This window comes from Notolepis coatsorum (assembly GCF_963971535.1).
Source record: "Notolepis coatsorum genome assembly, chromosome: 11".
Lineage (NCBI taxonomy): Eukaryota > Metazoa > Chordata > Actinopteri > Aulopiformes > Paralepididae > Notolepis > Notolepis coatsorum.
Window position 1 is genome coordinate 94,756,763 of NC_140175.1, and position 12,924 is coordinate 94,769,686.

Below are 12,924 nucleotides of genomic sequence, written 5' to 3' on the forward strand. Positions count from 1 at the left end.
CGGGAGATCGTTGGGAAGTTGTTGGTTCCAAACCCCACACATCCAGAGGGAGATGTGCAGCTGTGTAAACTGGGCTAAAACAATGCTCGATGGATAAGATCGCTTTCGCGGTTCTGTGGGATGATGAGGTCTAGGGAGACGAGCTCCACTACTACTGTGACATGTGGGGGGTGAGCTTGTATGTCAGAATGACAAGGAGAGGGAAGGGGGGGGGGGGAGAGAGAGAGAGAGAGAGACAGGGAGGGAGAGAGAGAGAGAGATAGAGAGAGAGAGAGAGAGAGAGAGAGAGAGAGAGAGAGAGAGAGAGAGAGAGACTGAAGGAAACAGAGAGAGATAAATAAAGACAGAGAGACAGAGAGAGAGAGAGAGATGGAGGGAGAGAAAGAGAGACAGAGAGAGACAGGGAGAGAGAGCGAGAGAACAAGAGAGAGAGAGACTGAAGGAAACTGAGAGAGAGAGAGACTGAAGGAAACTGAGAGAGAGAGAAAGAAAGACAGAGAGACGGAGAGAGAGAGGGAGAGAGAGACAGAGAGAGAGAGAGATGCTCTCACCAGAAGAGCGATGCTCCTCCCAGGCCTCCTATGGTAACGTCTGTGATTCCGTCCCCGTTCAGGTCCATGACTCCATGGATCGACTGACCGAAGAACTTCACCTTCTCACCGTCGCCTCCTGCTGGGATGCGCTGTCAAGACACACCACACGATACATGAAGGAGTAGGAACTTAATCAAACCTGCTCCCGGGGACTGGTTTCCACTCCGTGTTCCTCGGGTTAAAGGTCACATCAGTGGGGATATTTGACTGTTTGGAATGTGTTAGATGTAAGTTAGATTTTGTGGAATAAGCACGCAATTTAGCTTTCGTAAAGGTGAAACAGGCGGGACATGACATCAGGAAGGATTTGATTTGATCGTTCAAAAGTGGGCGTACCATAACAAACCTGGCATAAAGCATCACACTTGACATCACAAAGCATCAAGCCTCCGTACCGAACGGCTGTGTACCGAACGAATACAGCGGTATGTTAACCACTAACAACCGCCCACCGGGGGCTGTTTTTTCGCAATCTAATATTATAATTATTATTTAAAAAAATGTACAAGTCGATTATTCATTTCAATATATAATATACGTTGACAGCCCTACAAGTACAATTAGTTACTGCACACTACATCACCCCTGAGTGGAAGATGGAAAGCCAAACTTTCCCCCACTGTACCGAAAACCCGTACCGAACCGTGACTTCAAAACCGAGGTACGTACCGTGGTTTTTGTGTACCGTTACACCCCTACTGGACTCTGTCTATCACTCTGCCCTCAGATTCATCACTAATGATAGATACGACACTCATCACTCTGTGTCCTTTATGAGAAGGTTGGTTAGCCCTTCTAATTTACATGCTATACTATGTTATTGATACTTATCTTGTCTAGCACAGTCTCTGGAGCGTAACAGTAAGAAGCATTTTGTATAAAAGTATTCTGTACTTCTGTATGACAACTATTAAAGAAACTTGAACTTGAAACTTGACACAGACATTTGTTCATTTTAAGGCCCTTACTGGTAAGCTACTGTACCTCCTTATACTACATCATTATTGTAATGGAATATTGGTACCTATATGGAATCCGTTCTAGTGACTGGCTGGTCCTTAAGGTTCCTCGAGTTTGCTCTGAACAGGGTAAATCTGCATTTTGCTATGACCTAGCTCATGGAATGAACTCCAACAGTCCTTAAAGCTTGAGTTTCTCCCCTCTGTTGCAGAGTTTAAAACATTGATCTCCAAATGAATCTCTTTTGAGTCACCAAGCTCTTCATTACAGACCATAATGTGGTGACCATTATATTGTGTGCTCATTCCAAGAAATTGAACTTGGTTCGAGTCAACATGGTTCTCATTCCATACATTCAAATATTATTGATATGACGGTGGGCATGCCATGCGCTACTGCCAGCAGCTGGAGAACGAATGGCTGCTGAACTCGAGAACAATTAGGAATTTCTGACCACTGAAAAAACCTGCTTGGACTATAACGTATGACGTATATTATGCCAGTTAGGGTGCAGACCCTCACCTGCACCTTGTGTATACTGTTTATTTTTCTCATATTTTTATATTCAGATTGAATTTTATTGCCTATATTTATGTCTATATTTATTATGCCTATATTTATACCCTTCCCATACCTGTACTTCCCCTCCAAACTCCCCCATGCTGCTATGACACCCACATTTTCCCAACGGGATCAATAAAGGAATATCTTATCTTATCTTAATTCTGATTTGGGAGAAAGACTACATTTAGCTTCTGTGCTCCGCACTCTTGGAATGAATCGCAATAAAATGTATAAATATTTAACTCTTGGGCATTTAAAAAATCTGTTTGATTTTCTTTAAAAAAGATTTAATAATCTTGGCATCACTGAAGATGGCGCTCTACCCCTCAATGTGTCTCTGAGGCTTAAATAAAGAATCAATACAAAATGTAAAGATTTAAAATCTGTAATCTAAATGTGAACAAACGGGTTGCCCCACCACTGACAGCCAAACCAAACCGTGACGGGAGTGAAGGATTGATTGAGTGAGTGGCTTGACAGTGAGAATAAACCTGTAGTTTCTAATGTATTTACATTCTGTAAAGGTTTCATTTACAATTTGCATTTTAGAATTATGCCAGTTAGAAAGGGGCTTATTAACACTTAAAGAATCTTCGTGCATATAGCAAAAATATGGTAAAAAATACTTATAAGTAGGGATGTTCGATATTGGCTTTTTTTTTACCGATATCCGATATACCGATATTGTCCAACTCTTAATTTCCGATACCGATATCAACCGATACTGATATATACGGGGTTCCCCCCCCCCCCCCAAAAAAACGGAATTATTTCAGGTAATTAACATTACATATCTCTTGTTGTGGAATTAACACAACATTATGCATACTTTTGACAATAAATAAAATAAGAATTTGTTCTTACTTGCTTGCCTGGGTAAAAAGGTTAAATAAATGTAAAAAAAAAAACGATACCGATATTTTCCGATATTACATTTTAATGCCAATATCGGCCGATAATATCGGACATCCCTACTTATAAGTGTGCCTATTAAATCGTAAATATCCCCCCAAAAAACATCATGAATCTCGTCTCTGCTGTGTTTTACAGCAGCTGTCTCTGTCTGTCTACCTGCCTGTCTGTGTCATTGCCTGTCTGTCTCTCTGTCTTTCTGACTACAACATATGATGTATATCATGCCAGTTAGGGTACCTTGTGTATACTGTTTTCTTACTCATCAAACTCTTAGTATACATTCAGATTAAAATGTTTTATATTTATTGAGAGCAGACAGACCCTCATCTGCACCTTTGTTTTTTTTAGTAGTTTATTTATATATTACATATTAGTTTAGTATTTTTTTCATCTTTTTATATTCAGAGTTAATTATATTGTTTACACTGTTTATTTTTCTCATATTATTAGATTCAGATCTAATTCTATTGTCTTTCTACTATTACAGCCCCCCCCCCGCCCCCCCCATGCTGCCCGAATTTCCCCAAGGGGATCAATAAAGGAATATTCGTATCTTCTTATCTTTCCTGTCTTTCTCTGTCATTACCTGTCTGTCTCTCTGTCTCCCTCTCTGACATTACCTGTCTGTCTCTCTGTCTCCCTCTCTGTCATTACCTGTCTGTCTCTCTGTCTCCCTCTCTGTCATTACCTGTCTGTCTCTCTGTCTCCCTCTCTGTCATGACCTGTCTGTCTCTATGTCTCCCTCTCTGTCATTACTTGTCTGTCTCTCTGTCTCCCTCTCTGTCATTACCTGTCTGTCTCTCTGTCTCCCTCTCTGTCATTACCTGTCTGTCTCTCTGTCTCCCTCTCTGTCATTACCTGTCTGTCTCTCTGTCTCCCTCTCTGTCATTACCTGTCTGTCTGTCTCTCTCTCTCTCTCTCTGCCATTACCTGTCTGTCTCTCTGTCTCCCTCTCTGGCATTACCTGTCTGTCTGTCTCTCTGTCTCCCTCTCTGTCATTACCTGTCTGTCTCTCTGTCTCCCTCTCTGTCATTACTCGTCTGTCTCTCAGTCATTACTTGTCTGACTCTCTGTCTCCCTCTCTGTCATTACCTGTCTGTCTCTCTGTCTCCCTCGCTGTCATTACCTGTCTGTCTCTCTGTCTCCCTCTCTGCCATTACCTGTCTGTCTCTCTGTCGCCCTCTCTGTCATTACCTGTCTGTCTCTCTGTCTCCCTCTCTGTCATTACCTGTCTGTCTCTCTGTCTCCCTCTCTGCCATTACCTGTCTGTCTCTCTGTCGCCCTCTCTGTCATTACCTGTCTGTCTCTCTGTCTCCCTCTCTGTCATTACCCGTCTGTCTCTCTGTCATTACTTGTCTGTCTCTCTGTCTCCCTCTCTGTCATTACCTGTCTGTCTCTCTGTCTACCTGTCTTTCGTATTACCTTTCATCATTACCTGTACATATTTCTCTTTCAGTGACTTCTCCGCTCCGTGGTAGATGTAGACGGCCCCCCTGTGGTCATTCTCGAACGGTGCGCCAATTGCCACGTCGTTAAAACCGTCCAGGTTGAGGTCCAGCACCGCCGCGATCGCCGTGCCGAATCGCGCGCCACACGGCTCGTTCTTATTGGTGCAGCCGGCGGTGTGGGCGGTGCAGCAGGACTGATTGACAGGCTTCAGGGTGAACTGGTGCTCAAACTGGCCCTCCTTAGAAAGGAAAGAGAAGGGGAATTATTTAAAGGGGAACTATCTTATAAATGGCCTTTTTGAGTGTTTAGCATTGTTTCCTAGCTATGTGAACTTATATTAATATGATCTATGTCTCAAAATTCTCATATTGGCGCATTCTTCCAATTCTCCTCTCACAATATTCACCCTCACTGAACTGAGTCGTTTGAAAATGTGCCTATATGTGATGTCAAATAGTCACTGCTGCATGTTAATGTTCAGGCGAAGACGACGCTCCGCAGTGGTTTAGGAGCCGCCCTGCAGCCCAGGCTCAAAACAGCTCGAAATCTTGAGGTAGAAAAATGCTGTTTTTGAGGACTTGATTAGAAATACAAAACAATGAATAAAAAAAAAATATATATTACAGAGGTGTTCCATAGACTCACAGGAATTGTGTAAAAGTGCCCAAATAGTGAAAGAAATAGTAAAATAGTTCCCCTTTAACTAAATTAGCTAAAATAGACAGGAACATGATTTCTCCAAGGTATGTCTGTGAAAGACGTGACCACTTTGCTCCCCTATTCTCACCCTGCCGTACACTCTGCCCACCACCCCCGATCTCTGATGCAGGGGTCTAAATACTTACAATACTTATGTACTGTTTTTGGGGATTTGTACTTTACTCGAGTATTATTAGGTTTGTATACTTGTACTTTTACTCAATTACATTTCAGAGAAAAAAAACATACTTTTTACTCCTTACATTTAAAATACAGACCTACAAAGTACAAATCTCGCAGGTCCAACCATTTTAATTCGTATATTTGTTTCTCTGGCCAAACTAACGCTAACGTTATTAATCCTGCGGCCGCGCTTTATTTAAAAACAGCCAATCAAATCCCCATCAATGGAAAATGAACCCGGCCATACCCATGCTGATTGGTCCTTGTGCAAGACTAGAAAGCGGGGATCTTTGATTAAACACCTGCTATCAGAAGAATAGACAGTCAGAAAAAAGTCTTTACTTTAAAGTGGAGATGAAGCAGTGAACAATGTGATCCTAGTTTGTTTGTTGTGTACCTTGTGTAAAACAGGGTTCTATAATCAAATGTGAAATCTATCTTATTTGTCTGAAAAATCAAATATAATATCCCTGTTTTCAACATGGGCGCCGCCATTTTGTTGCTGACGTCATGGCTGACGTCATGGGGCTTGTTTGGTGTATACACTGCTGGTTAGCTGCCTATAGTGAATGGGTCAGTCAGTAAATAAAATGTTGCCTACAAAACAACGGGACCGCGGTGGTTCTGTTTGTATTGCTCCTGGCTGTTCAAACTAATTTTACCATGTGAGAGAGAGGAAAGTTGGTTAATTTCCACAAACTACCAGTGAAAAAAACAGTGTTGTTGGCATGTTGGCTCAGGCTGGCTGCACTCAGGCGGCGTGATCAGCCTGTTGGACAGGGAATGAAGATGTTATGGTTTGTAACCGACCCCAATCGCACAACACAAGACAGGTATGAGAGTAAGCCAAGAACTGGGCATTTATTGAAACACACAGAAAACGGCACTGTCCCTTTAAGGGAGAACACAAAATACTGGATAACAAGAATGGGAAAGGTACAGTGCCTTTAAGAGGCGAGCTGGCTAAGGGGAAGGCAAAGGGAAGGCTAACGGAACAGGGCCGGGGCAAGGGACAAGGCAGGAAACAGGGAGGACTAGGAGGACTGGACAGGGAGGACTAGGAGGACTAGAGAGGACTAGGAGGAGAAAACAGGGACAGAGGCCCGCGGAGGCGGGCTGGGGACAGGGAGGACTAGGAGGACTAGAGTGGGGAAACAGGGACAGAGGCCCGCGGAGGCGGGCTGGGGACAGGGAGGACTAGGAGGACTAGAGTGGGGAAACAGGGACAGAGGCCCGCGGAGGCGGGCTGGGGACAGGGAGGACTAGGAAAACAGGGTAAGGCCTTGGAACAGGGCGAGGGCTGGAGCTGCTTACAGGGACAGAGAAAACAGACAACGCCTGGGATACAAGCATTAATGAATGTTGCTGCTCTGCAGCTTCTCCCGGGATGGTTAGTCTGGGGAAGCAGACGGTGACGTCAGAGCCGCTCTGCAGATTTCTCTCGGCAGAATCTCCGAGGTGGTAAACGGGACCGAGAGGGAGAGAGGGAGCGGGTTATCACAGAGTACAGTAGGGAACAGAGCAGGTGAACAGGAGAAGTGACTTGTCCCAAAAACAGAGTAATCCAGGTGACAGAATCTTCGGTGTAAATACACACTGTGAGTAAACGTCCCAAACACAAATCCACGTGATAGAATCTTCGGTGCAAATAAACACTGTGAGCGAAGTCCCAAACACAAATCCAAGTGATAATATCTTCGGTGTGTATACACACTGTGAGTGATGTTAAGGCCAAATATTATCCCAATGAACAGTCCAAAAAGCTGACGCTGGGTGAGTGACAGTCTGACAAAAAGCTGGATATCTTCAGTGTCTTTAAACACACGAAAAACGAATAGGATCAAAGACAGTCATAAAAACTCACCCAGGCTCTGTGCGTAAAGAGAGTAGGATCAAAACGGGGCGAGCGCGTCGCCACGGGGAACCGGGTGGTCCAAGCGGAGGTCTGAGTGGTGCGCGACTGCTTGAGTACGCGCCGGTACGAAGGGCGCATCTGGCGCGGAGGTCTGAGTGGTGCGCGACTGCTTGGAGTACGCGCCGGTACGGAGGGCGCATCTGGCGCGGAGGTCTGAGTGGTGCGCGTCTGCTTGGAGTACGCGCCGGTACGGAGGACGCAACTGGAGTGCGTCTGAATGCGCGTCTGGAGTGAAGAGCGCGTCTGCGCGGAAGAGCGCGCCGGCTCGGAGAGACGCATCCTCCCGTAGAGTATTAGGAAGCGATGCGCGTCTGGAGTGAAGAGCGCGTCTGCTGCGCGGAGGTCTGGATGCGCGTCTGCGCGGAAGAGCGCGCCTGGCTCGGAGAGACGCATCCTCCCGTAGAGTATTAGGAAGCGATGCGCGTCTGGAGTGAAGAGCGCGTCTGCTGCGCGGAGGTCTGGATGCGCGTCTGGGCGTCTGCTGCGCGGAGGTCTGAATGCACGTCTGGACGTCTGCTGCGCGGAGGTCTGAAGTGGGACACTGGAATACCTCCCGTGGAAGTTTAGAGAGCGCAGTCCAGTGTCTCCTTCCAGGCAAACGGAGACAGGAGGCGAAGGCTAGAGTGCATCTCACGCCGGAGATGAAAGCAGCATAACAGACAGAGAACCTCCCGAAGGAGTCTTGGTGATAGAGATATGATACGGAATGATAAGGGATGATACGGGACGACCCGACAGGAACTGAGGGGAGAGCGAGGTACTTAAAGCCCACAGGGGAACTAATTAGAATGCACATCAGGTGCGTGAAGGTAATTGATACTTGAAACTAGAAGTGTGTGTTCGGCACCAGACCAATCAAACACATAATGACAGGTAGTCCAAGGGTGTGGTTGCTGAAGAGCAAACGAACGCGAGGGTGGGGGCTAGTGAGGTGAGGAGAATGCAATTGATTAACAGAAAACTAAAGGAACAGAGCGAGTAGGCTTAAAGGAACAGAGCGAGTAGGCTTAAAGGAACAGAGCGAGTAGGTGAGCAGCGGACAAAACCTCACAGAAGATCCCCAGAGAACACTTCATTGCCTCGGATTATGTTGTTGGGGGTGGAAGGTTTGTCCAGAAGACCACTAATCAGCTGAAGCCTGATGCGGTTCCCTCGGTCTTCGACAGACAGACCGGCGTTAGCTCTCGGGAGCGATGGCTAGCTAGTTAGCACCAGCCGGGGACCGGCGTTAGCTCTCGGGAGCGATGGCTAGCTAGTTAGCACCAGCCGGGGACCGGCGTTAGCAACCGGGAGCGTCGCGGAGCATTCAGCCTGCTGGCTACCTAGATCCACTTCAACCAGCGTCGCGGAGCATTCAGCCTGCTGGCTACCTAGATCCACTTCAACCAGCCGAGCGTCAGGAGCTCCAGCAGCTTGTCGATGTGCTAATAGCCTGGAGCCAGCTACCGTTAGCTTGCCGAGGCTCCAGCACACCGACAAGCTGTGTAGCCAGCTACCGTTAGCTTGCCGAGGCTCCAGCACACCGACAAGCTGTGTAGCCAGCTACCGTTAGCTTGCCGAGGCTATTAGCACACCGACAAGCTGTGTAGCCAGCAGGCTGAATGCTCCGCGTCGCTGGTTGAAGTGGATCTAGGTAGCCAGCAGGCTGAATGCTCCGCGACAATCCCGATTGCTAACGCCGGTCCCCGGCTGGTGCTAACTAGCTAGCCATCGCTCCCGAGAGCTAACGCCGGTCCCCGGCTGGTGCTAACTAGCTAGCCATCGCTCCCGAGAGCTAACGCCGGTCTGTCTGTCGAAGACCGAGGGAACCGCATCAGGCTTCAGCTGATTAGTGGTCTTCTGGACAAACCTTCCACCCCCAACAACATAATCCGAGGCAATGAAGTGTTCTCTGGGGATCTTCATTCCCTGTCCAACAGGCTGATCACGCCGCCTGAGTGCAGCCAGCCTGAGCCAACATGCCAACAACACTGTTTTTTTCACTGGTAGTTTGTGGAAATTAACCAACTTTCCTCTCTCTCACATGGTAAAATTAGTTTGAACAGCCAGGAGCAATACAAACAGAACCACCGCGGTCCCGTTGTTTTGTAGGCAACATTTTATTTACTGACTGACCCATTCACTATAGGCAGCTAACCAGCAGTGTATACACCAAACAAGCCCCATGACGTCAGCAACAAAATGGCCGCGCCCATAATGATAAATGCTTCAAAAATGCACATAACAAATCGTTTTTTCTTAGAAACTGCTTATTTTTATAACGTGATTTTTTCTGTGGCTTATCTAAATACTAATGTAATGCTATGAATATGTATTTATCGCACTGCTTCATCTCCACTTTAAAGTACATTTAAAAGTAGAAACTTTTTTACTTTTACTCAAGTGTGTTTTTAGCCAGATACTCTGACTTTTACTTGAGTACGATTTTGAGACGGTACCCATACTTTCACTTAAGTATCATTTCTGGGTACTTTTTACACCCCTGCTCTGATGTCAGAGTACCTCTTTGGGGGTACTATCAGCCTGTTTAGGAAGAAAAAGAGAGGCACTCTGACATCACTGATTGGGGTGGGGCAGAATGTGCAGCAGGGTGAAAAGATCAATCACTAGGGCAGCAAAATGACCATGTCTTTCATTACTCAGAATTAATACTGTCTGCACATGCACACACGCACGCACACACACACACACACACACACACACACACACACACACACACACACACACACACACACACACACACACACACACACACACACACACACACACACACACACACACACACACACACACACACACACACACACACACACACACACACACACACACACACACACACACACACACACACACACACACACACACACACACACACGCACGCACACACACACACACACACACAGGGGACTGCACTGTCCCTCCTCTCTAAGCACCTCGTTGAGCTTGTAGACGTAGACCTGTCCCTGTTCGTCCCTGTCTGTGCCCATGTACATGGGAGAGCCCACCAGCAGCAGGTCCGTGTAGGAGTCCATGTCCACGTCGACGGTCTGCAGGACGCTGCCGAAGTAGGAGCCGATCTGCACAGGAGGAGGGTCAGACACAGGTCAGAGGTCAGCGAGACATCAGATACATACATGTGTACCCCAGTGGATTTAAACCTGGGACCATAAGGATCCACAGGCGGCTGCACTGAAGGCCCAGAGAGCCCACCCCCATTGCTACATGAACCTGGATACAGATTCACAGCAGGGCAGTGAGACACCACCGCTGTCACCAATGTAACCCAGTGGGTTTGGACCTGGGACCATAGGATCTCCAACAGTGCTTGAAGCTAGAGATTCTCCCCGCTGTTGCAGAGTTTTAAAACCATGATCTGACTCCAACTATTGTCAATCAAGTTGTACGTATTTTTATTGATTTGTTATCCTTGCCTTTGTCTCGCCTCGTTCCCTTATTGTTGTGATTGTATATGTGTAACAGATGGTACCGCAAAGCACAGTCTCGAAGGACTTCAGATGTTGGGAAGTGACTGGGGTGAGTAGCGGTGCTATGGGTTAAACTCACTCTCATCCTCAAAACACACATAGGCACGTTACAAAGGAGTGAATTCACCTCTTGGTATAGCGGTCTGTCCTGTTGCCCGCTGAGACCCGGATTCGAAACTCCCTCAGGGAGCATCGAAGTTTAAGGTGACGATTTCACAACCATTACATAATGCTGTGTGATGCCTTTTTAAAAACGTTGTATTGTTATTTCTGTATGTACACTCAACGTGACTGTAAATGAGGGAAACATCAGTTGCCTTTCGAGTTTAAATAAAGATTTGAAATTAAATGAAAGTGCCAGAGCTGCAGATTCAGAACTACTCAATAGGTCTTACAGTGACAATTTGAATCTATCATCACTGAACTATGAATAGGCTTCCTGTTTATAAACGCGTCGAGTCAATCAGCAGTAGCGGTGAACTGCTGAGTCGGCCAAGCCGTTTATAATATGACTGTGTTTCCACCCCTCTGCTGCTGACTTTGGTTATTTATTTCAGACATGATGGGCTGGATCCAATTTGCTTTTCATTCAAACCCTCGCCCCTGAGATCAAACACACGCTCTGTGACATGTTAGCCTTCGTGGTTATGAGGGTGACTTTACAAGCGGGAGTGGGGGCTGCTGCAACGACAGACTGAATTGAGACTGCCTTGCTAAGGAGCGTGTGTTTGTATTAAGAGGCGTCACTGTGCAATTCCACCCTATTGACAGAGATCGCTATGAACTTAAAAGTCTTAAAAACTCATCTGCTGTACTACCTACCTCATACTATAGTCTACCCATATAACTCTGAATGATAGCATGTACAATAGTGCTGTATATACCGTATATATATACATTTATATATTTATATTTACCACATATATATATATCCATATCTGTCTGAATATACCTGCATATAATCCTTCTATATACCTACTTATACACCTGCATATATTCCATTCAACTCTGCATGATAGCATGTACAATAATGCTGTATATACCGTGTATATATATTTATTCTTACTGTATATATCCACATCTGGATATATAAACATAGAACAAAAAGTTCGGAAATTTGTGTTTGGTAGATTATTTCTCTGTTGTAACAATGCTTCTTGGCAATACATTTTATACAGTTGGAAAGCCAGTTTATTTCCCTTTTTAATGGTGCCCCATTTGTAAGGAACATGCATTTGTGAGATGAGCAGCACAGCGGAGTATGTGGGTTGTGCCCATGAAAGATTTGCCAAATCTTATTCAAACTGCTTATTCTGCAGTTCCTATTGACTCTTGTTTGGTGGATTGGATGATTGAAGTCTATCAGTAACAAGGAAGAAACAAAACATATTGGCAATTTTACAATTAATTACTTTAACAAACAGTCAGAAGCCTCAGTAGTGTGTGCAAGAACCATACACAGCCACAACAGCCTTCACTCCCGAGAACCTCTTTCAACCTCTCTGTGTCAAGTTCAAGTTCAAGTTTCTTTATTAGTTGTCATACAAAAAATACAGAATACTTTTATATGAAATGCTTTTTTCTGTTTTGCTCCTGAGAGTGTGCTAGATAAAAAATAGATACAGTATAAAATAGAAAGTCAAAAGTACGTAAACAAGTGTAAACAAAAGTGTTCAATATACATTATATACAATACAATATACTGTCTCTGTGTTGCCATGGAGATGATGGCTCACCTGCTCGCCCTTCAGTATCTGTGAGACGGTGATGTCATTGTGCTCATCCAGCCGGTAGATGATGACTCGGCCGGTGTGGTTGTACCGCGGCGCGCCGGCGATGTACAGCTCACCGTGAGGGGTGGAGGCGGACTGGACGTCATAACCTAGAGAGAACACACACACACACACACACACACACACACACACACACACACACACACACACACACACACGCACACACACACACACACACACACACACACACGTATGCATGAAAAGGCAGTGTCAAACCACTGGATACGACAGTGTCAGTGCCAACATGTGGTTTACAGAGTGCAGGTCTGGAACAAGCCAGGGTCTTCCTTGTGACATGTTGATTAAATAACATGTTATTAAGATGCTGCCGGGGCCACTCCACCAGCGCTCTACAGGCCATACAAGGC

The 12,924-nt window shown here is 45.8% G+C and overlaps 1 protein-coding gene across 1 annotated transcript in view; it reads right to left on the reverse strand.

The window, feature by feature from the left end:
• itga1 (integrin, alpha 1) overlaps positions 1-12,924 on the reverse strand; it is a gene marked incomplete at its 5' end in the record, with an annotated part of 54,376 nt that overhangs the window by 40,806 nt on the left and 646 nt on the right. The window contains 4 exons of the mRNA XM_084325007.1: positions 552-682; positions 4,468-4,719; positions 10,212-10,355; positions 12,500-12,645. Of these exons, the coding sequence (XP_084181133.1) occupies positions 552-682; positions 4,468-4,719; positions 10,212-10,355; positions 12,500-12,645 (673 nt within the window). The remainder of the gene's footprint in view (positions 1-551; positions 683-4,467; positions 4,720-10,211; positions 10,356-12,499; positions 12,646-12,924) is intronic.